This window comes from Anomaloglossus baeobatrachus, chromosome 1 (genome assembly GCF_048569485.1).
Source record: "Anomaloglossus baeobatrachus isolate aAnoBae1 chromosome 1, aAnoBae1.hap1, whole genome shotgun sequence".
NCBI lineage: Eukaryota > Metazoa > Chordata > Amphibia > Anura > Aromobatidae > Anomaloglossus > Anomaloglossus baeobatrachus.
In genome coordinates this window covers 743,637,955-743,660,723 of record NC_134353.1, presented here as the reverse complement: position 1 = coordinate 743,660,723, position 22,769 = coordinate 743,637,955, and the positions used below count along the sequence as shown (strand labels likewise).

General features: G+C 43.1%; 1 protein-coding gene across 2 annotated transcripts in view; it reads left to right on the top strand.

Annotated features, from left to right (window-relative positions):
- The window catches only part of KNTC1 (kinetochore associated 1), a 371,840-nt gene that overhangs the window by 225,262 nt on the left and 123,809 nt on the right, over window positions 1-22,769 (top strand). For both annotated transcript variants that reach the window (XM_075323096.1, XM_075323086.1), the window contains exons 33-44: window positions 78-145; window positions 1,834-2,123; window positions 5,347-5,519; window positions 8,655-8,752; window positions 12,130-12,274; window positions 12,444-12,500; window positions 13,264-13,427; window positions 13,653-13,757; window positions 14,686-14,814; window positions 14,902-15,018; window positions 17,597-17,706; window positions 17,791-17,995. In XM_075323096.1, coding sequence (XP_075179211.1) covers window positions 78-145; window positions 1,834-2,123; window positions 5,347-5,519; window positions 8,655-8,752; window positions 12,130-12,274; window positions 12,444-12,500; window positions 13,264-13,427; window positions 13,653-13,757; window positions 14,686-14,814; window positions 14,902-15,018; window positions 17,597-17,706; window positions 17,791-17,995 — 1,661 coding nt within the window. The remainder of the gene's footprint in view (window positions 1-77; window positions 146-1,833; window positions 2,124-5,346; window positions 5,520-8,654; window positions 8,753-12,129; window positions 12,275-12,443; window positions 12,501-13,263; window positions 13,428-13,652; window positions 13,758-14,685; window positions 14,815-14,901; window positions 15,019-17,596; window positions 17,707-17,790; window positions 17,996-22,769) is intronic.

Below are 22,769 nucleotides of genomic sequence, written 5' to 3'. Positions count from 1 at the left end.
TGTTTTAACTGATTTCACCGTTTCTAGACTGTTTAAAGTGCTGTCTATATTAAAATAATACTAATCATGTCTTATAGGTAACCTTCTAAAAAGCGAGATATGTGAAGCAAACTTAAAAATGTTCAAAGCGATCCACAATTTACAGGTAAGTTTAAGTTCTCAGTGGTGGTGTTGGGCGATAATGAAAATGTCTAAGGCCCTATTGACATAATTGATATTTGTGTGCATTTTCCGTCCAAGCGTAGATACAACAAACCTAGGAGTGTTCACCCATTTACTCGTAAGTCAGTGGATGAAAATAAAGTCAGATTTTCCATCTGTCTCAGCAGAGAAAGTGAGGGGTCTATAAAGAAATGAATGCACAGGGATGTAACTAACTCAACTCTGTCAGTATTATTCATTAGTGGTTAAAGACATTAAAGGGAACCAAACATCAGGATTTTCGTGTATAAGCTGCAGCCAGTGCAGTACTGGCACTATCATGCACAGTGTGTACATACCATCAGGGGGCAGCTCGGGTGTTTAGGCAGTGAAATCCAACTTTATAAAGTTTGAAATTTCGTGCACTTTTTGATTGACGTGTGCACCTCTGCAGATAATGTCCGGGCGGGTTATGCAGGAGTTCCCCGCCCCCCCACCATCCTGTTCCTCCCTCTCTCCTGATGTCCGGGCGGGTTATGCACGTGTTCCCCGCCCCCCCGCGCCGCCTGTTCCTCCCTCCCTCCCTCTGGCTGTATGTAAATATCTAATCTTCAGAAACATGGCGCCGGAGTGGGCCTCTGAGCATAGCGCTTATCTCCGGCGCCATGTTTCTGAAGCCCCCGCATTACACAACTTGGTGTCTGAGAGGGCGGCGCATGCGCCCTCGTTTCTTCACAGCCCGTTGTGACCGCGGGAGCGCGCGCGCGCGATTAGAACAGGACAGAACAGCTGACCGGAGGACGCGATTACCTGCTGCTCCTGTATCGTGCCGCCCCAGGACACCGGGCCAACACACCAGCCGGTGTGACATCGCTGTGGCGCCGCCCTCTCAGACACCAAGTTGTGTAATGCGGGGGGCTTCAGAAACATGGCGCCGGAGATAAGCGCTATGCTCAGAGGCCCACTCCGGCGCCATGTTTCTGAAGATTAGATATTTACATACAGTCAGAGGGAGGGAGGGAGGAACAGGCGGCGCGGGGGGGCGGGGAACACGTGCATAACCCGCCCGGACATCAGGAGAGAGGGAGGAACAGGCTGGTGGGTGGGCGGGGAACTCCTGCATAACCCGCCCGGACATTATCTGCAGAGGTGCACACGTCAATCAAAAAGTGCACGAAATTTCAAACTTTATAAAGTTGGATTTCACTGCCTAAACACCCGAGCTGCCCCCTGATGGTATGTACACACTGTGCATTATAGTGCCAGTACTGCACTGGCTGCAGCTTATACACGAAAATCCTGATGTTTGGTTCCCTTTAAATTCTGCTCTACGTGGATATATGTGGTGTGATGAGATGAAATGATCAATCTTCTTGCTCTTTTCACTCAATGGCCACCAGATTTTGTATCACGTTTTTTCTTTAGTTGATGCATTACGGGTTACAGGATCATTGGTCTCATGTCTGATTAAGAAAGGTTAATGTAAATTCTAAATGTGGCCACAGTTGTTACACCACAAAAGATCGGTCATGGGCATATTGACGCCCCAAGTAATAAAGCTTCATGCTGGTACGTGCTTGAAGCGCACTGGTGACAGTTTATCTTATGCATTGGTTGGCTATTATGCATCCACATTAATGTATTTCATTTCATGTAATATGTGAGGTTTTTGTTTGTTTATTTTTTTTATAGGAAGAGTTTGATATATTTCTTTCACTTGAAGAATATGAAAACCGATCTTTGGTGTCACGGCTCAGAGAAGAGCACATTATAGCTTATGAAACTGCAAAGTCCAAATCGAAATCCGAAAAGACACCTGAACAAAATTCAGGTCTTGATGAGCAATCAAAAGTGCCTTCAACAGAGTCCAGACTTTATAGACTTGCTTTACTTTTACAAGTCACAGAGCAGGAGCTTGGGGCAGAACTGGCTATGAGGGCATTGGCTTCTGGTCAGGTGGAGAAAGCGCTCCAGATATGCAAGTATGAATTGGCATAGTACACAATTTTTATTCAGTTTATCAGTGGCCCATATTTATCTAGATAAATGCAAAAATTCTCTAACTAATGCGGGACATAATAGCAATTGGTGTGTCACAGTAAGGCAAAACCATTGCTGAGCACTTCTCTGCATACATTATTAACACAAGAGAACAAGAGTGTTGTGTGCAAAATTTGACAATCTTTATTATACAAAAAAGTGGATCAAAAACAGCTATGCAATAAAACCACTGTGTAAAAACAGGCATGAAGGGAGTGTGACCGGGTGGAAGGCCAGTAACATTAAATAACTCATCCACACAAAATAGAGTAACTGGAGTGGAGGCAGATATAAGCACAATTGCAATGAGGTTCGTATATAGAAATATATGTGCAAGCCCTCCTCTCACCCAGCTATGGCACTGAATATAGGATGTGAGTGATTCATTGTAATTTCATTTAAAGTGTAAAACACCGGGAAACAGTGGGTGGGTTAGTAAATATAAAGATCTAACAAAACCCCATCTCAGACTAGCAGCAAAAATCACTAAGTAAAGCCACAGTATGCATATTACCTAAGGTGCTCAGTGCAGGGGGGATGTACAGAAGGGATTCCAGCCGGTCACAGTCAACCCCATATGACCTAGAGACCCCAACAAATGTTTCGCTAGGGTTTTTGCTTCATCAGGGAGGGAGATCCCTCCTTTTGTACATTGCCCTGCACTGAGCACCTTAGGTAATATGCATACTGTGGCCTTACTTAGTGATTTTTGCTGCTAGTCTGAGATGGAGTTTTGTTAGATCTTTATATTTACTAACCCACCCACTCTTTCCAGGTGTTTGGCACTTTAAGTGAAATTACAATGAATCTCTCGGATCCTATGTTCAGTGCCATAGCTGGGTGAGTGGAGGGCTTGCAAACATACTTCTATATGCAAAACAGGGAGGACAAGCAGAGTGTAATGCAAAATAATAATATTTATTATACAAGAAGGACTGGCACAAAAGGAGAATCAGCGGCAAAATCAGAGGCATGTGTATAACAAGTGGTGTATGAAAAGCGTATAACATACACATACAGTGTCAAATAGCAACTGTGAGATGGCAATATAAACATGGAGTGCTATGAAAAAATCATGATGAGGCAGGTGTATAGTAACTGCCAATACAGGAAAATGGGCAAAAGTCATAGCATGTGCACACAATAAATGCCCCACACTACGTATGTGTCAGACATAACCCATACACATAGCACAGATGGTAAGTTGATTATTATATACATATATATAACAATTGCATCATATACACCAGATTGCAGACACACTGACCATCAGGTCAGACATAAGAAGTAAAGGGCAATGCGCAGCAATAACCTAAGGCAGGAAAGGCATACCCATGGTCCACACACAGCCTGTGAGTAGCAGCAGAGAGGTACCCCTGGAGAAGACCCCAGAAGACTGGGGTCTTCTCAAGGGGGACCTCTCTGCTGCTACTCACAGGCTGTGTGTGGACCATGGGTATGCCTTTCCTGCCTTAGGTTATTGCTGCGCATTGCCCTTTACTTCTTATGTCTGACCTGATGGTCAGTGTGTCTGCAATCTGGTGTATATGATGCAATTGTTATATATATGTATATAATAATCAACTTACCATCTGTGCTATGTGTATGGGTTATGTCTGACACATACGTAGTGTGGGGCATTTATTGTGTGCACATGCTATGACTTTTGCCCATTTTCCTGTATTGGCAGTTACTATACACCTGCCTCATCATGATTTTTTCATAGCACTCCATGTTTATATTGCCATCTCACAGTTGCTATTTGACACTGTATGTGTATGTTATACGCTTTTCATACACCACTTGTTATACACATGCCTCTGATTTTGCCGCTGATTCTCCTTTTGTGCCAGTCCTTCTTGTATAAAAACAAATTGTTATTTTGCATTACACTCTGCTTGTCCTCCCTGTTTTTCATATGTTTAGAGTGTGCCATGTAGGAAGGTTTACTATGTTATCCTTTTCCTACCTTTATATTGTGGCTTTCTGCCTTCTAATACTTCTATATGCGTTCCTCATTGCAATTGTCTTTATATCTCCTATTCAAATGATTTTTATTAGGTTTTGTAGTTAACAAATCTTGAAATCATGCGTTACAAAACTTAAGGACATATAGATAGTAATAACAAGTTTAAGAAAATGCACATATTTTGACCCTCCAGTTTGTTAGTGTTGATACATCAAGCAATATATTTTGTTGGTCAAATCAATTGCTTATGAATTAACTTTTTGCAAAACATAACTAAACAACAAATAAAATTAACAACTTCCTGACATGGATCCCATAGACAGTCCAGCAAATTTGCGAGATCAGAAACATATAATTCTAGTGAGTTTTAGTCTTTATATCTCCTGTTACTCCAGGTACTTTATTTTGTGTGGCTGGGTTATTTATTATTACTGACCTTCCACCCAATCACACTCCCCTTCATGCTTGTTTTTACATGGTAGTTTTATTGCATGGCTGTTTTCGATCCACTTTTTTGTATAATAAAGATTGTCAAATTTTGCATGCAACACTCTTGATCCATATTTATCTTGTTGTTACCATAAAGCTTTTTAACATTTTAGATATTGATGGCTGTTATGCATTACTGTGAATAGTTACATTATTATTATTATTGATTTTTCATTTTGACTATTTAATATTGGGAGAGAGGGTGTGGAGATATGGGATGGAAATATGACTGTCACTGCAGATTTAAAGTTGTGCTCCAGTCCAGGAATTAAATTTAAAGGCGACATTTCACTCGATTTTTCTTTGTTTGCACTGGGACCTCCACCAGTTGGGGCTGCTCCAGTGATTCTGGAGCAGTGTCTTTTTTTGTTTTTTCTTCTTTGTCCCTGTGGTCCAAAGTTCCTTCGCTGTGGCCACTATACAGTTGACGGAGCTGTACTTAGCCGATCCACAACTCATCACATCCGCCTCTATCGCCAGCAACGGGAACAGCTGATCAGCTGAGGTTTCGGGTGTCACACCCACACTGATCTGATATTGATTACCTTTCCTAAGGATCGGTCATCAATATTAAAGTACCGGACAACCCCTGTGAATGGAAGGCCATTAATTTAAACAGGTCCTTATCTAAATGATTGTTATCTAAACGTGGAAGTTTTGCAATTCTAGACAATCCATTGTGTATTACCATTCTATTTTCAATTTAGTGACTTATATGAACATCACTGCAATGCTCAGACGGCACAATTACACTATCTGGTTTCCCAAAAACTTTGCCAGATGTTGGAAGCAAATACACCGATGGTAATTTCTCCGGGAATAAATCTTCCTGCTGTTACATATCAATTTGCCTGTAAAGCATCTACTATATGCAGTCCAGGTAAGAGCCTGAATAAAATTCACAAAAGATAAGGGCTTGTATTCCATTCTTTTATATGAGCATTGAATTTCGGGTCCATTTTCTCCCATATTTTGATCAAATAAAAGGAATATAATACCGTATTTTTCGGACTATAAGACGCACCTGACCATAAGACGCACCCTGGTTTTAGAGGAGGAAAATAGGAAAATAAAATTTTAACCAAAAAATATGGTCATGACACACTGTTATGGGGCGAGGATCTGCTGCTGACACTGTTATGGGGGTAATGTCCCCAAATTCTCTACTAAGGTACCCCATTCTGATAAGGATCCTCCTGCCTTGTATATGATCCTGCTCATATACCCCCCATCCTGCTAATAATATACCCCCCATCCATCCTGCTAATAATATACCTTCCATCCATTCTGCTCATGATATACCCCCATCCATCCTGCTCATGATATACCCCCATCCATCCTGCTCATGATATGCCCCCATCCATCCTGCTCATGATATACCCCCATCCATCCTGCTCATGATATGCCCCAATCCATCCTGCTCATGATATGCCCCAATCCATCCTGCTCATGATATGCCCCCATCCATCCTGCTCATGATATGCCCCCATCCATCCTGCTCATGATATGCCCCCATCCATCCTGCTCATGATATGCCCCCATCCATCCTGCTCAAGATATGCCCCCATCCATCCTGCTCATGAAATGCCCCCATCCATCCTGCTCATGAAATGCCCCCATCCATCCTGCTCATGAAATGCCCCCATCCATCCTGCTCATGAAATGCCCCCATCCATCCTGCTCATGATATGCCCCCATCCATCCTGCTCATGAAATGCCCCCATCCATCCTGCTCATGATATGCCCCCATCCATCCTGCTCATGATATGCCCCCATCCATCCTGCTCATGATATACCCCCATCCATCCTGCTCATGATATACCCCCATCCATCCTGCTCATGAAATGCCCCCATCCATCCTGCTCATGATATGCCCCCATCCATTCTGCTCATGATATGCCCCCATCCATCCTGCTCATGAAATACCCCCATCCATCCTGCTCATGATATACCCCCATCCTGGTAAATGGCAAGTATCCTGTGGCACAGGAAAAAAAAAATAAACGTTTATACTTACCTTTCCTCACTCCCTGAAGCACCGATCTCTGTCTCAGCTGCAGCGCCGCTGTGTGGAGCCGTCACCGTTGTCTGCAGCATCGCGTCTTCCTGTCTGTGCCGGCGGTAAGCTGATCGATTCTGGTGGATACTAGCGGCGCGCACAGCGATGACGTTATCGCGGTGCGCGCCACTAGTGTCCAGATCAGCTGACCGCCGGCACAGACAGGAAGACGCGATGCTGCAGGGGGGCGGCTCCACACACGGTGACGGGTGAGTACACTGATTCACTGCACCCCGCGCTGATAATGATGCACGGGGGGCAGTGAATACAGCCGCACATGATCACTCCAGGCTGTAGTTGCCAGGGGTGATCACGGCCGGCTGCTAATTATGCACGCACCCCCCCCCCCCCGCCCATCACACCGCCCACCTGTCAGCGCTGGTTTCGCTGAGAGATGATGGGCGGGAGGATGCTGCTACAGCCTGCTGGTGCCGCCGATGACCCGCTCCACCGCGGCACCCTCATTCCCCGCACCCGCAACCTTATAGTCAGACCATAAGACGCACCCCCCACTTTCCCCCAACATTTGGGGGGAAAAAAGTGCGTCTTATGGTCCGAAAAATGCGGTAATTCCCACAAGGTTATCATTGCTGCAATCATCTGAATATTTCACTGCCCTTGTCTGAGGACTTTACATGCAGAGGAATTGAAGTTCCAGCAATTTAGATTTTTTTTTTAAGACTTTTGTTTTCGAAGAAGCATTTGTACTGTCATAAGAGGTTTGGTCACAATTTGTGGCTGGAATAATACATGCAGTTTTTTTAGCCAAACCCTGGAATTAAATCAAAAGAAATGTAAATTATAATGGAAAGACTTATACTTCTTTCTGTTGGATCCATTTTTGTTTTTGTAAAAAAATAAATAAATGCACATCAAACTGTATATATTGATGGCGTTTTATAGAATTAAGCCATCAATATAAAAGCACTGGTAAACCCTTTAAATAGCTGCTGTAACTGGTTATCAGGCATAGTAAACTAAAGGTATGCCCATAATGGCGGTGTTAAACTGATTTAATACATACATTCTGTGAAGAAATCCAAAATCAGTTTTTTGGGTTTTTTGTTTTGTTAAAATCATCTTTAGAAGTTTTTGTCTCTGCATTGGGGCGGGACTGTGGGTAGGGTCTTCGGCTCTGCGACGACCCCTCCACTGCCTCTGGTGTCTTTATCATCTAACTTAATTCAATTTGATGCTGGCGTTGTAATACTCACGGGCAGAGCTTGCACAGATTAATCTCTTGAAAGTCTTCAGAAAAATGTCACCAGTACCGGCGCATGTACAAATTTAGATCTCACCTCAGGTGCCATTATACTGAAGACCGCCATTGCGGGCGGATCTTCATGATTGAATGACAGTTTGTTGTCTGCTGTCCTGAACTGTAAAAGCTTTCATAAGGGCTCCGGATCTCATGGGAAAATGAGCAGCAGTGGGATTGAAGTCTTGAGCTGAAGAGTTTGCATGGAACGCTACTGACCTAAAATTAAGCGTTCGCTAGCCAATCGGAGAGGAAGTGACTGAGCAACAGTCTACAACTGCTACTGTGCAGACTGAGGAGCTAATTTTATAGAGATGATTAGGGCTGAGAGAGGTAGCGAAGATCCAAAGCCAGCCTTAGTGTAGCGACTGTGACCCTGTTTTCAAGGGGACCGACCTCTGCTGCTGTTTTAGAGCGGTGGCTTCTATACTTCACGCTGAGCAAAAATACAAAAGAAGACTAAGCAGGTAAACAAAGGTAGATGAAATACAGCTAGTAAAATGCAAACTTAGTCATGCAAATTCATACCTGGTTGCTTCTAAATAAAAGCAAAGTCTTGAAGATTTATTTTACAAAATAATGTTGCAAGGCCAGATGTATATTTTTTTGACTGTCTGAAAATATTTGATTCATTCATTCATTTATATTTTTATCGTTCATTTTGTATACTAATCAGAATATTGGGACATTCTCTACAGATCTCTTGCTTGATGCATTGGAATTATGTAAATATACCCAGATAGCTATGGAACTTTACAGGCAATGTGAAATTGAAGACTACGGTTTTATAACTAAAGTAAGATTTAATCTTTTTCTATGCTTTTTGCCCTGTTTACTTTTTCTTAATGCTGTTCTTATTTGTTTTGCTTTTAATTAAGATACGACTAAATGGTTTTTGTATTTTATTTTGTTTAAACATTTTTTGAATTCAAATTTTTAAACATAACAGAAAATAAAGCAATCAATTGCATGGTCAAATAGTAAACATCAGCATACATGAGATTGATTTGTTCGTCAATGCAATTGGTGTGTGGGCTTCATCTAAGGCATGAGAGACAGATTCCTTTTCCAACTGTCTGAACTGGTAGAAAGACCGAAGCTGTAGGACCTCAAAATCTTCTCTATATCAGTGATTGTATTAATGCAATAGTGTGAACATCATTCAAATGTTTAACTTGTCTTTACAATAGAAACCAGAAATCCCTTTACAAACTTTTAATGTATGTGTACACATTGAGTATTTGCAGCAGTTTTTTTCTCCATGAAAAATTGACTGTTTTGATGTATTTTTGCATTAATTTTTACTTGCATTTTTTCCATTTCATATAAATGACACAGCAGTCCTCAAACAGTGAAAAGAACAACCACTTCCAGATTTTCATTATTTTAAACTTATCTTGCTGACTCAAAAACCATTTATATAGACCAAAAGCAAAAAACGAGTCTCATATGCAACCACGTATTTTTTTGCAAAAATGTATCAAAAAAGTTTATTGGTATAGAAGGAATATTTTACAAACATTAAAAGCACAAGTACGGTCTCAAGCAAAGAATCATGACCCAGGAATAACAGGTTCACACACCATGCTGCAGAAAAAACGTCCTCAAACAGGAGGGAAGCCACTTAAACAATGGTATAGGAAAGCAATATTAAGAGGTTAAAATATAACTTTTAATCCTAATGTCGATAAAAACCTAAATTAGGTAAAACAGGTAACCCAAAGCTCCTTGGATCGCTGACAATCTCAGCCTCAACACAATATCCAAGGAGCCTATAAACATATAACAAAATTATCAGGAAAACATAACATGCAAACAGAAAAATTGAGTGTGATGATTTCACTCAAAATTGGACAGTGGTCCAATATATGAGTACAGAAAAAATTATCAAAAAAACCTCAATATAACAAACCATATAGTGCATAGTAGTCCTCAAAGAGGAATCCACAAAAGGCAAGGTTTTTAAGATGAGTTGTAAACGATCTCACCCATTCCTTGCAGCTTGGGGTATATCGGGGTTTCCTCCGTGCGGGTCCTTACAGCATCCGCTCTAATCTGACCCTACAACATCCCTAGGGAAACTGACTTCGCCTGTTACTCCAATAACTTCCGCCCTAACAAGGGCAGACCACATCTAACCCTCTCTTAGTTCCCCTATAATGTTCCTGGCCCTCGTCCCGACGCATTTCATCTCGTTAGAATCATCAGGGGACTCCAGTATCACATTAGAGGTCAGAGGTCTTGTGCCCAAGCTCCCAACAAAACACTAAGGAGTCTGTTTTTTTGATAATTTTGTTATATATTTATAGGCTCCTTGGATATTGTGTTGAGGCTGAGATTGTCAGCGATCCAAGGAGCTTTGGGTTACCTGTTTTACCTAATTTAGGTTTTTATTGACATTAGGATTAAAAGTTAAATTTTAGCCTCTTAATATTGCATTCCTATACCATTTCATATAAGTGGCTGAAAAATGCTACAAAACCGCTGAAAGAAATGACATGCTGGTTCAAATCTGCAAGGAAAAATAAGCCGCATGAGATGTCAGAAATCTCATTCATGTTGCAGGTAGTGTAAATTGTTTTGACTTTTTTTCGTAGCAAAAAAAGCAGTGTGTAAATAAGCCCTTAGTTTGTTTAATACACAGGTAAGTTTTTTAAAAAAAAATAAAACTTACATAATCTGATGTATCCTGTAAAATCAAGACACCAATCTTAAATATTAAAACAGCACAGTGGGTCTGTGCTCTAAAGTGTTCTCTGACCCAAGCTTTGTAGGGTCATCACACCACAATCTCTGGATGTTTGTGTTCTGCAAGATTACTGTATTTTCCAGCGTATACGACGACTTTTCAACCCCTGAAAATCTTCTCAAAAGTCGGGGGTCATCTTAGGCTACTTTCACACTTGAGTTGAACGGCATCGGTTGCATTGCGTTGTGTGACGGATGCAACGGATGCGTTGCATATAGTGGCACAACGGATGCAACGGATCGTACAAAGTAACGCAATCCGTTATAGTTTTTTTTTTTCTTGACTTTACACATCTGGGCATGCGCAGTTGTGTAAAGACGGATGCGTTAAAGGAATCCGTCAAATGATGGATTCTAACGGAATCCGCCACCATAGGCGTCCATTATAAAAAAACAACGGACGCCGACGGAATCCTGCAGGTTGCGTTTTTTTTGACACTCCGCCAAGCTCAGAAATACGCAACATGCAGCGTTCCATCTGCCAGGCGGATGCAATGCAGCGTCGGCTGACGGATGCAACGCAAGGCCATCTGTTTCTATCCGTAGCTAATAAAGGAATAAAACGGTTTCCTGCAACGGTTACCGTAATTCCTCAAGGCGGCGGATAGCAACGGATGTCGTTCAATGCTAGTGTGAAAGTAGCCTTATACGCCGTGTGTCGTTTTATAGGGCATATAAGTAGGTACCGTATTTTTTGGATTAGAAGTGGCTGGCTGTGCGGGCAGCTGGCTGCCTCTCTGTGCGGCTAGCTGTCTCTTTGTGGGGCTGGCTGTCTCTCCATGAAGGCGGGTGGCCGGCTGGGTGTGCTGGCAGCGGAAGCTGCGGTCGATGTCCCAGATGCTCTGATTTCAAATCATGGTGCCCGGAGTCGGCTCATGCGAAGATGGAGCTCGCGGCTGAGGGCTCCATCTGCGCACACGCCGCTCCGGGTGCCATTTCTTTGAATCTCGGACCGCTGACAGAGCACCTGGGACACCTGCCGCACCGGCCTGCTCCACACAGCCAGCACAGCTTCCGCTGCCAGCACAGACCCACCAGCACCGCCCCTGTCTCCTGTGACCCCGCTCCACCACCGCTGCCAGGCACAGACCCCACCAGCACCACCCCTGCCTCCTGTGACCCCGCTTCATCACCGCTGCCCCCCACCACAGTAAGACAACAGCAGAGTATAAGATGGACCCCATTTTTTTTTTAACTTTTTTTTTCTTTTTATCTCTAAATTTGGGGGTCGTCTTATACGCCGGAAAATACAGTAAATGTTGTTCAATCTGTGATGTAAGACACCTCTTTAAATTCTGAGCCCAAATGTGATCCATGAAAGTAGTTCTTTTAAATATCCCCACAACAATATTAGTTTTGCATTTATGAATCAATATATATTCTGTAGGTCAGTAAATATTTCAATAACTTGTCTGTTCCTTCCAGAATACCAGTTTTGGAGGTGAAAGAGATCACTATGAAGAGTGGACCTATGAGGATTTCTTCAGTGAAGAGGGAATTGTCCTTGATCCACTGATTGTTGTGCCAGTTGCCTATGACTTAACTACTGCTTTTGTTCCAAGTACAGATGGTAATTAAATGCGTTTGTAAATGGAGATATAATAATGTAGTATTTTGCTCCTCTTAATTTGGCACTATGAAAAATAACCTACTGTTTGAAAATATGTTTAGAGCAGCTTAATATTTGTTAAGAAGAATCCCCGCTATCCGGTAGAAAAACTAACATATTTGCATTGCAGGTAGAAAGCTGTATCCTTTGGATTGCGTGAATTTGGCCAACCGTCCATACAGTAACGGTAATAGAGACTTGTTTACCTCTGATTGTTATATGATGTAATGTTATGTTCAAAAATGTGGGGCTGGAATGAAAACCTAAGGTAAAGAAATGGTCTTAAATTTATATTCTATTCAATCTACACTGAAAAGGTAAAATCTGCTGCTAAAATCTACAACAAATATACATCCTTTAGGATGTTATGGATTAAAAAATAGAATACCCTAAAGCCACAAGTTTTTGTAACTTTTCTTAGTTTTGGGCTTTTGGTACAAAATTCAAAACAAAAACCTGAAAAAAATAAAATAATGTTTGACCAAGACTTATGCAAATATTATGTTCAAAGAGGAAGAGGACTAGAACTGTTGTGCTTTCTGTTGGGGTAGCAATTCTAAAAGTCATTATCGTCTGTTTAACCAGTCTTGCCCCATGACTTGGAAAGTAAAGCCAAAGCAGACACTTCATTTGTAGACCCATGTTTCATGGTGTTTGCTCCTCATCATTACAGGATGGCTGGATGAGAGACCCTCTGACAGGGTTTCTATTGGGCAACGTTTCTCCTTATGGAGAATGCGTTGTTAGTGTAAGGAGACTTGTAGGCTTTGCAATGCTCCTCTTGGAAATTAAATATGCCAATATCCTCTTCAGAAAAGAAAATGCCTAAACTTTCAATAAGAATTTACATTGTGTTGTTTGGGCTGTATATGTGTCATGACTTTCTTGTAATTTATGGAAGAAATGCACTTTTGAAGTATTTATCATATATTGTTTTTATGATTCAACAGGTGAAAATGCATTGTTACCTGCTAAGACACCTATATCTGCATTGTTGGAAAATTTGCAAGAGTGCAGCCAATGTGAACTTACGTTGCAACTCATAGTTTGGGCATTTGGTACTTGTCTACAATATGGTGTTTCAAACAATATGGATAACAATTTAAGTGCAAAGGTATAGAAGTAATGTGTGGCTTTAACGCATGAGGCATTAATAGAAACCAGTTTTCAACTCTCTTAAAACTTGTAGTTTTTCCAAAAACTAATAATCTACCTTTCTAAAATCTATTCCAAGGCTACATAAAAGTTATTTTATATTTTGAGATATCTTTCATATAGCTGCGATTGCATGTTTACTCCTTAGAATAAAACATTTTTTGTTCCTTTTTTTTTCCCCAAGTTGCATGATGAAAAACTAATGGCAGAAACCAAAACATTTATTGCAATGATAGGAGAAAGCACAGTTGGACTCATAAAAGACACTACAATGGCCTTATTACATAAGGTGAGAAAAAAAAAGTTGTTGCTGACATAACTTTGCACTAAAAATTACAGATTAGCTGCACTATCATTGAATAACAATGAACATTCAATGCAAAAAAAATAACGTGAATTTATTTAGTTACATTTTTTGTTTATTTTTACTAGTCCCCCTAGGGGACTTTATCACTGCACTGTCTGGTCTTATCGCCTTTGCATTTCTCCTGATCAGAGCAGCAGCACTTTGATCAACAGAAATGCTCATCTCCTGTGAGTGCCGGCGCTCTGCTGGCTCTCACAGGAAGTGAGCCATGGCAGCATCAAGGGTAATCAGCTAACCCCGCCCCACCATCGTATCACATTGACATCCTGTGATTGCATCATGGGGCTGCCGATGCCAGCAGGCAACGACTCGATCCCCACCGCGGCCATTTAAATTGCGCTGTCAGTATTTCACAGTGCGATATAAGGGATTAACAGGTGAATCTTCACCTGTTAGTTACACATTTCTGCTGATCAGATCAGCAGACATCATGTGCGGGGATTACCGCAGGCTTGCTGCCGGGGAACACGGAAACTAGAGGGAGGTGACGAAGGACGTACCAGTATGGCCTTGGTCGTAAAGGGGTTAAAAATGTGCAACAACAAAGTTGTTAGCTCATACATTTGTAGAATCAATAAGTCCAGAACAGCACAATACAGAGTTTTATAAGAAAAGATGCCAAAGAATTGTTACAACATGGAGAAAACTGTTATTTTTTTATACAGACGTGTCCGGAGTGAGGGCAGTTCCTGGTTTAAAGGGGTTTCCCACGCACACAAGTTTTGTTGTGCTGTTTCTATAGTGATCCAGCACAGATCTAGAAAAACAAACTTAGGAAACTGGTCTTAACGTAGCTGTTTGCTTTGTGATATATTTTATTTATATTTATATATTTATTTCTTTGAGGCAGGTTTTTAATTGTCGAGTGGTGGATTGTAACCTTGCACTGGCATATTGCTCTCTCCTTCCCAAGAAAGAAGTGTTTGAAAAGCTTTGGGCCGTCATAAACAACACGTGGCAGAATTACAGCAAGGTGTTGGTATGTTGAGAATTACATGATGAACCGTTTGAAAGTTGGACATTTCGCTTTAAAGGAAAAAATAACATGATGATCTTCTTTATTTAGGCTGTAGCTGTGGTCGGAGCTCAAATTGCCCTTGTGTATCATGAAAATGAAGAACTGCTCAAATTTCAGGAGCTTATTACTGATGCTGAGTGGGGCATCCAGCTCAGCAATATTGGAGTAAGTAACATCTTTAGGCACCTGTATTGGCAGGTTACACAGTCTCTGTTTTTGGGTATGTGCGCACACTGCGTTCTGTCAAGTGCAGAAAAAAAAACCGCACCCTCTGGCAGACTGGACAACTGTAAACACTGCGTTTGTAAGAAACAAAAAAGCATCCAAAACGCATGCTTTTTGCATGCATTTTTGTCAGTGTGGTCCCACGGCAATTTAGCTCCTCTATATGCCTGCTGACAGCAGACAGTCATGCGATGAGAATTAACTCTAATGAACTTCACCCGACTTCATTGTCATCTCGCGGCTCTGTCTGTGTGTCGCGTCCTGATTAGCGGTCACCCCTGAAGGACTCACCGGTGACCGCAAATCCCCTGAGTGAAATGAGCAAGCGCGATCAGTGGTGCCGTCACTCAAGTTAACCGCGGCCACAGCTAGAGTCCTCCACTTGAGAGCAGTGGCCGCGGGTAACCTGAGTGACGTCATCGCTGATCGCGCAGCTCACTTCAGTCACTAGGGCGACTTGCTGTCACAGTTGGAGGATCCAGCGGTGGCCGTGGGTAAACCTGAGTGACGTCATCGCTGATCGCGCGTCTCACTTCAGTTGATGCGTGGAGCTGACAGAGAGCGGTCGTGGTCTGTGGCCGCTTCTGTCAGCTTCATGTAGCAGAGAAAGCGTCGTGAGACCTCGTGTGGATTACGTCGGACCTGGATGGGTGTTTGGTGATTAATAAAGAGGTGAAAGAGAGTGTGTTGGGTTTTTTTGTCTTTTATTCCAAATAAAGGATTTTTTGGATGTGTGGGTCTATTTTCTTTAACTTACAGGTTAGTCATGGAAGGTATCTCGGGGAGATGCCTGCCATGATTAACCTAGGAATTAGTGGCAGCTATGGGCTGCCATTAACTCCTTATTATCCCGATTGCCACTGCACCAGGGCAATTCGGGATGTGGCGGGTAGAATCCCGGGACTGTCGCATCTAATGGATGCGGCAATTCTGGGCGACTGCTGACTGATATTGTTAGGCTGGGGGGCTCCCTATAACGTGAAGCTCCCAATCCTGAGAATACCAGCCTTCAGCCATGTAGCTTTACCTTGGCTGGCATTAAACTTGGGGGGACTTCACGTTGTTGTTTTTTTAAAATTATTTATTTATTTTACTGCACGATATAGACCCACCCACCGGTGACTGTGATTGGTTGCAGTGAGACAGCTGTCACTCAGCATGGGAGCGTGTCTGACTGCAACCAATCATAGGCGCCGGTGGGTGGGGAAAGCAGTGAATATGAGATGGAATAATAAGCGACCGGCATTTTCAAAAGAGGAAAAGCCGCCGGAGCTTTGTGACGGCTGAGCAGCGCCGCACCAGTGATTGGTGAGTATGAAAGGGAGAGACCGACCGACGGACAGAGAACGAGACAAACAGAGCGACCAACTGACAGAGAAAGAGCCCAACCGTCAGACAGAGAGAGACTGAAAGACCTGCATTTTGTTTGTCAAACAAGCATGCGGAACGCAACAAAAATGCAGTCCAAGTGCATTTTGGTTGCGTTTTGACCCACATCATTGAGTTCCATGGGTGGAGAACGCAGCTACAATGCACAAAAGTAGCATGCTGCTTTTTTTTCCGCATCGATTTTTGCATCCAAAACGCTGCGTTTAAAAAAGGAGCGTGCACATTGAATTTTCGGACTTCTCATTGACTTTGCTGGGGAAGCAGAACACATGCAATTTGGCACTGAAACGCTGCAGTTTAAAACGCAGCGTTAATGTGTGAAAAAACGCAACGTGCGCACATGACCTTTCTGTAATCTAAGAATATATATTGTGTAGTCCGTGCCCCCCATCCAGTCTTGTATTCAGAAGTTGTTTTTTGTTAGTACATGTTGTTAAGAGGACATTGATGTAGATGCTGTTTTTTTCTGGCAGCACAGATGACAATGACCAATACAAATCTAAGGAAATACCACAATAGCACACGGATGCCGTCTGTGTGCTATACGTGTTTAATATTGCAAAGTATCGGAGAAGCTTTGCAATTGCTATCTTTTTTTAATCATACTAGAAAAACACAGATTGCACACGGATGACACATTGATGACACCACTATTGGTTTTTCATGTACATGTTTTTTCCTTACACATACTGTTTCTATTCATGTTAAGTTAACTTATGTGTTATGGTTTATTCGTGTTTCTCTCTATTTTTATTTTTGTATAAACTGAAAAATAAGGAGCGCTGATAGTGTAATACCAAACCTGAAAAGGTTGTGATAGTCACAACCACTGATAGAGCATAAGATGATGGCGTCTGCTGCGGCCCCACGTGGATGTGCATACAAATCAGAGTGAAGAGGGGGTTAATGCCGCGCATCAGCCAAAATGAAGATGTAGCACGTTGATGTTATAAACGTATTCTTTTATTCCATCGGTCTACGCGTTTCAAGGATATACCTCTTCTTCAGGACCAGTGCATCAACATAATCCTTTTTTTATATTATTTTTAGAACATCTAATGTAAAGAAAGAACTGACACTAAATGCAAAATGCTTTACCTAATGTAAACTTTGTCACATTATTTTGCAGATTTGTTTCCAGTCTGCCTTTAGACAAAATTCTGAACAGAAGAAAGAGCTCATTTCCACCTTAGTTCAGCACTCCCGTGTGGATACGGCTCTTATTTTGAAGTACTGCAGGTAAAAACTCTACTTGCTCATTATGCATGGACTAAATGGATTTTATGTAAAAATGCCAAATTGTATTCTTGATTTGTTTGGCAGCACTTTTATGTTGGACTCTGATGCTGCTCTCCAGCTTTATATAGAAACTCTACTTCTTTCTGGGTCAAGTTGGAAGAATAGCCATGATGATTGTATTGTGGATGCTGATCAACATTCTCAGCTGGTGACAAAAGCAAAACAGATAATTCCTCTGCTAAATAGCACTCAAGACCTTGTGGTTAGTCTGAGCGGAATTCTACATAAGGTAAAATAAATAATCACCCACTACAATCATGTTGTGCTACCAATAATACATCAAAACTGCTCCTCTTTTGTTAAATATAATTTTTTCACAATATGAGTTTCATTGAACCCTAAAGGGTTAAGTTCATCCTATCTTACCAAGTTATCACCCATCTACAGTATATGTGATTTCTTGCTGGGACCTCCTCCAATCCCAAGTGTGGACTCTGAAATGACCCATCGGAATGGAGTGGCGACCATACATGCATCTATGGGACTTCTCCGCTGCTTGTATGTCTCGCCACTCCTTGGTTTGTCTACCAAGGTAATGTGTTTTTCTGCAGTAGCCAATAACTGCAGTGACGTGTTCTTCATTGTGATTTTGTTGCCATGATTAGGCACTGTGATAAAGCATGAAGGGACATAGCTAGAGATAACACATCATTGTGATGGCTAGTAAATTGAGGAGTGGCAGGGGACCTAAACCATTTTACATAGGTTGAAAAAAAGACCTTGGTCCTTCTAGTTCAACCTTCCTCCACCAATTCTACCTTTTGTCACTAAGTGACTTATAACCAACAATGTTATGTGTACTGAGGAAATCATCCAGCCCTTTTTTAAAAGCTGTTATAGTGTCTGCCATTACTACCTCTTGCAGTAGGGCATTCCACAATCTGACCGCTCTAACGGTAAAGAACCCTTTCCTATTTAGCTGCCGGAATCGCTTTTCTAACACAGTGTATGCCCCTTGGTCCTTAGTATTGTCTTTGGAAGAAATAAGTTATGTGCCAGTCCTTTATATTCACCACACATGTATTTATACATATAAATGAGATCTCCTCTGAGACGTCTTTTTTCTAAGCTAAACATATATAACTTTTTCAACCTCTCATCATATGGGAGGCCTTCCATTCCTTGTATTAGTCTTGTTAGCCGTCTTTGAACTGATTCTAACTTCTGTATGTCCTTCTTAATATGTGAAGCCCAAAACTGGATGCCATATTCCAGATGTGGCCTTACAAGTGATTTTTAGAGGGGTAACAAAACGTTGGGATCACGGGATCTAATCTCTCTTTTTATACACCCTAAAATCTTGTTTGCTTTTGCAGCTGCTGCCTGACATTGAATGCTGCTGCTCAGCTTATTTGTGACTAGAATACCCAAGACCTTCTGTTCTGTAGTTTACTTCCATTTAATGTATACGCAGCTATAGGATTACTCCGTCCTAGGTGCATTACTTTACATTTATCAATATGAAATCTCATTTGCCAAGTATCTGCCCATTCTGACATCTTATCCAGATCTTTTTGTATTATTGTACTATCAAGGTTAGTTTTTAATATCCTACATAGCTTGGAAGACTTAAGGTACCGTCACACTATACGAGATGGCTAGCGAGATCGCAGCTGAGTCACGGTTTCTGTGACGCAGTAGCGATCCCGTTAGCGATCTTGTTATGTGTGACACCTACCAGCGATCAGGCCCCTGCTGTGAGATCTCTAGTCGTTGCAGAATGGTCCAGGCCATTTTCTTCAAAGGTGATGTCCTGCTGGGCAGGACACATCGCTGTATTTGACACTGTGTGACAGGGTCACAGTGACTGCTGAGATCGTTATACAGGTCGCTACTGCGACCTGTATTGTTCCTGCATTGCTGGTAAGATCTGACTGTGTGACATCTCACCTGTGACCTCCCAGCGACTTACCAGCGATCCCCATCAGGTCGCATCGTTTTCGGGATCGCTGGTAAGTCGTTGTGTGTGACTGGGCCTTGACACTTTCCTATCTATCCCATCCCCAAGGTCATTAATATAGAGATTAAAAAGAATTGGTCCTAGCACAGATCCCTGCGGCACCCCACTGCTGACTATAGCCCATTTAGAGAATGTACCATTTATGACTACTGTTTGTTTCCTATCTTTTAGCCAATTCCTAACCCAGTTGCATTTAGTTTCCCTAGTCCTTGCTGCATTACCAATATCCAGATTTGCACTTACCTCCTCATAGAACCCCAACATGTTGGTTAGACACGACTTATCTTTCAGGAATCCATGCTGTCTGTCAGTTATTATATTATTTTATGCAATATATTTTTGCATGTCATCCCTTAAAATGCCCTCAAAAACTTTGCATACTACTGATGTCAGGCTTACTGGATGGTAGTTGCCTGGATCTACCCTCTTACCTTTCTTAAATATCGCTACCACATCAGCAGTCCTCCAATCCTGAGGCACCAACCCTTTTACAAGCGAGTCTAAGAAGATGAGATACAGCGGTCTGTCGATTATGGAGCGATGAATGCCATCTGGCCCGGGGTATTTGTCAATGTTTGATTTACTCAGACGCAGGCGTACTTCATCTTGTGTTAAATTAATTATATCGGGTGGTGACCTTTGATTTTTCACTTGTTGAATGATCCCTGGACCAGTCAGTTCCTTGGTGAACACAGATGAGAAGTGCCTGTTTAATATCTCAGTTTTTCCTCTATAACTAACTTGTTATTATATTTTAGGGAGCCGATACTATCCTTTGTTTTCCTTTTGGCATTAATGTATTTATAAAAGATTTTAGGATTTATTGGTGGTGGAAGCAATAACGAATCGTATTCTTCAGGCTATAAGATGAACTTCCCTCAATCTCCTCCCCAAATTTGTCAGGAAAGTGGGGGATGCGTGTTATAGTCCTGATGTACCATACCTGGCTGCTCTGGAGAGGGGTCACAGTAGGCAGGTGCATTGTCACCTGAAGGAAGCCGGTGGTCGGGCAATCATGTGTCCACTAGGTAAGAAAATCAATATTCACTGCTCGCCACGCTCATAATCCCACCCACCTCTTGCCACTTAAGCTTGTGCCAAGAGGTGGGTGTGATTATGTTCGTGGGGAGCAGTGAATATTAATTTTGGACTAACAGGAGGCAGGAGCAGGCTGACAGCAGTGTCAGGTCTGTCAGTACCGCAGTCGTGAAAATTCTTTTCAGCAGCCGGCATGACAGGCAGCATAAGCCTTGCATTCAGGTTAATGCTGTCTGCCTGGCCCTGCTGAAATCACTGCCGCTGCGCTAGACAGGAGGAAGTGGGCATACTGACGTAATGAAGAAGCAAGGCCGTAGCAGCACAGTGCAGTGCCCCTGACCCTGCATCTTCATTTTGTCGCTGCAGAGTACCATAAAAAAGCACTCTACCACTCATGTGGGGATCTATAACTCCCAGTATGTCCTGCAGATCTTATTGCATGCTGGGAGTTATAGTTCTCCTAAAAGGCTAATGGTCAACCACTTAACATGAATGAGCGATAAGCTCAGTTTCACAATCAACTACTGATATGTATTGTAAGGGGTGGGCAGATCCCTTACAAGGAGGTACAGTTTCCCCGTAATGTTAATGTGATTTAATAAAAATGTTTTATGGTTACATGCTTTTACTGTTTTAGGGGATCCCCTAGTGGCCAGGTGGGACGGCTGTCACCACAGAAACAGGGCAGAGGAAAGGAGGAGCCGGCAACAGTAAGGGGAGGGAGAAGGAGAGTTGAAAAGGGAAAAAAAGTAGATGAGAAGGCAGTTGAGTCCGGGACGGGAGAGAAGAAGCAGAGAAGGGGCAGAGTGTGGGGAGCTGAGTGTATAGGAAAACCGGAGAGAAGAGGAGAAGGCGGAACCTCAAGTGCGAAGCAGTACCGGTGTGGGTCCAGTCTGTGGGTAGCCGTAGTGGGAGCCAGGTGAAGCAGATTAGCCGGGCACATCCCCACTGGAGGAGACGTCAGGACAGGTTTTCCCCCAGCTCAAGGAAGTGTGCAAGTCATCTGTAACTGCCGGTTGTGTGAAGAACTGTGTAATAAAGAATGCCTTTTATTTGCACCGAATCATGCCTGGAGAGTGTTTGTACGTCGGACGACATCTGCACCACCACACTCTGCCCCACCAGGACATCTCCTGTCCCGATAGTGACGGCGGAGCCAGGGGTAAGCCTGAGAGAAAAAGGGGCCATGACTACAACCCCCGAGGCACCCCTGGCACCCCGTTACATGTGGCGTAGTCGGCAGGATCCGGATTGTATGCAAGGGGTCCCGACCCAAGAAGACGGAGATCAAGTGGTGCCTAGGACACAGGATCCGGATTATTGGAGAAGAGTCCCGATCCCTTGGTGGGAAGAAGAAGTAGTGCCTAAGGCGTTAGACCGGGCACAAGATGGCGGCAAGATGGCCGTCGTCTTCAAGGACACAGAAAACGCGCGAAGAATTGGCGCCAAAAGAAGAGCCTGGGGCTGGCCGGTGCCGAAAAAGAAGTTCGGAGTGCTCCGCCCAAAGAGGGGAGGTGCCGGTCCCAGGGCACGGATGAAGATATGTGAAGTGGGCGGTGTTCCAGAGAAAAAGAAGAACCGCCGCGGAGGGGTCGACCTGATGTGTGAGACTGGGGGTGGAGTATACCCGAGAGCGGGAAAAGTAGGCCCGCCTCCACTTCCTCCAGCATCTCCACTGACCCCGCCGCCATTATCAGAGACGCTGACTGAAAACGAGATGGAGACCTCCAGAAAGCAGCAAGATGTGGTGGCCGTGCTGGCAGCAACTAGTCTGGGTAGAGGACGCCCAAAGCAGACCGCGGAAGGACTTCCTCACAACTTACCGGCGGTGCCCGGAGGGTCGGAGCGGCCTACGAAAGTCACCTGGCTTACGACCTGGGACGCCGTCACCGGAGAGACGACGACCGAGGTCCGGGCGACCTACACCGCACAGCTGCCGTCGGGGAACAGGCTCCTGGGAACCCCATACCCGTGCCCGGAGATACCCCCGCCAGTCGCGGTGGGA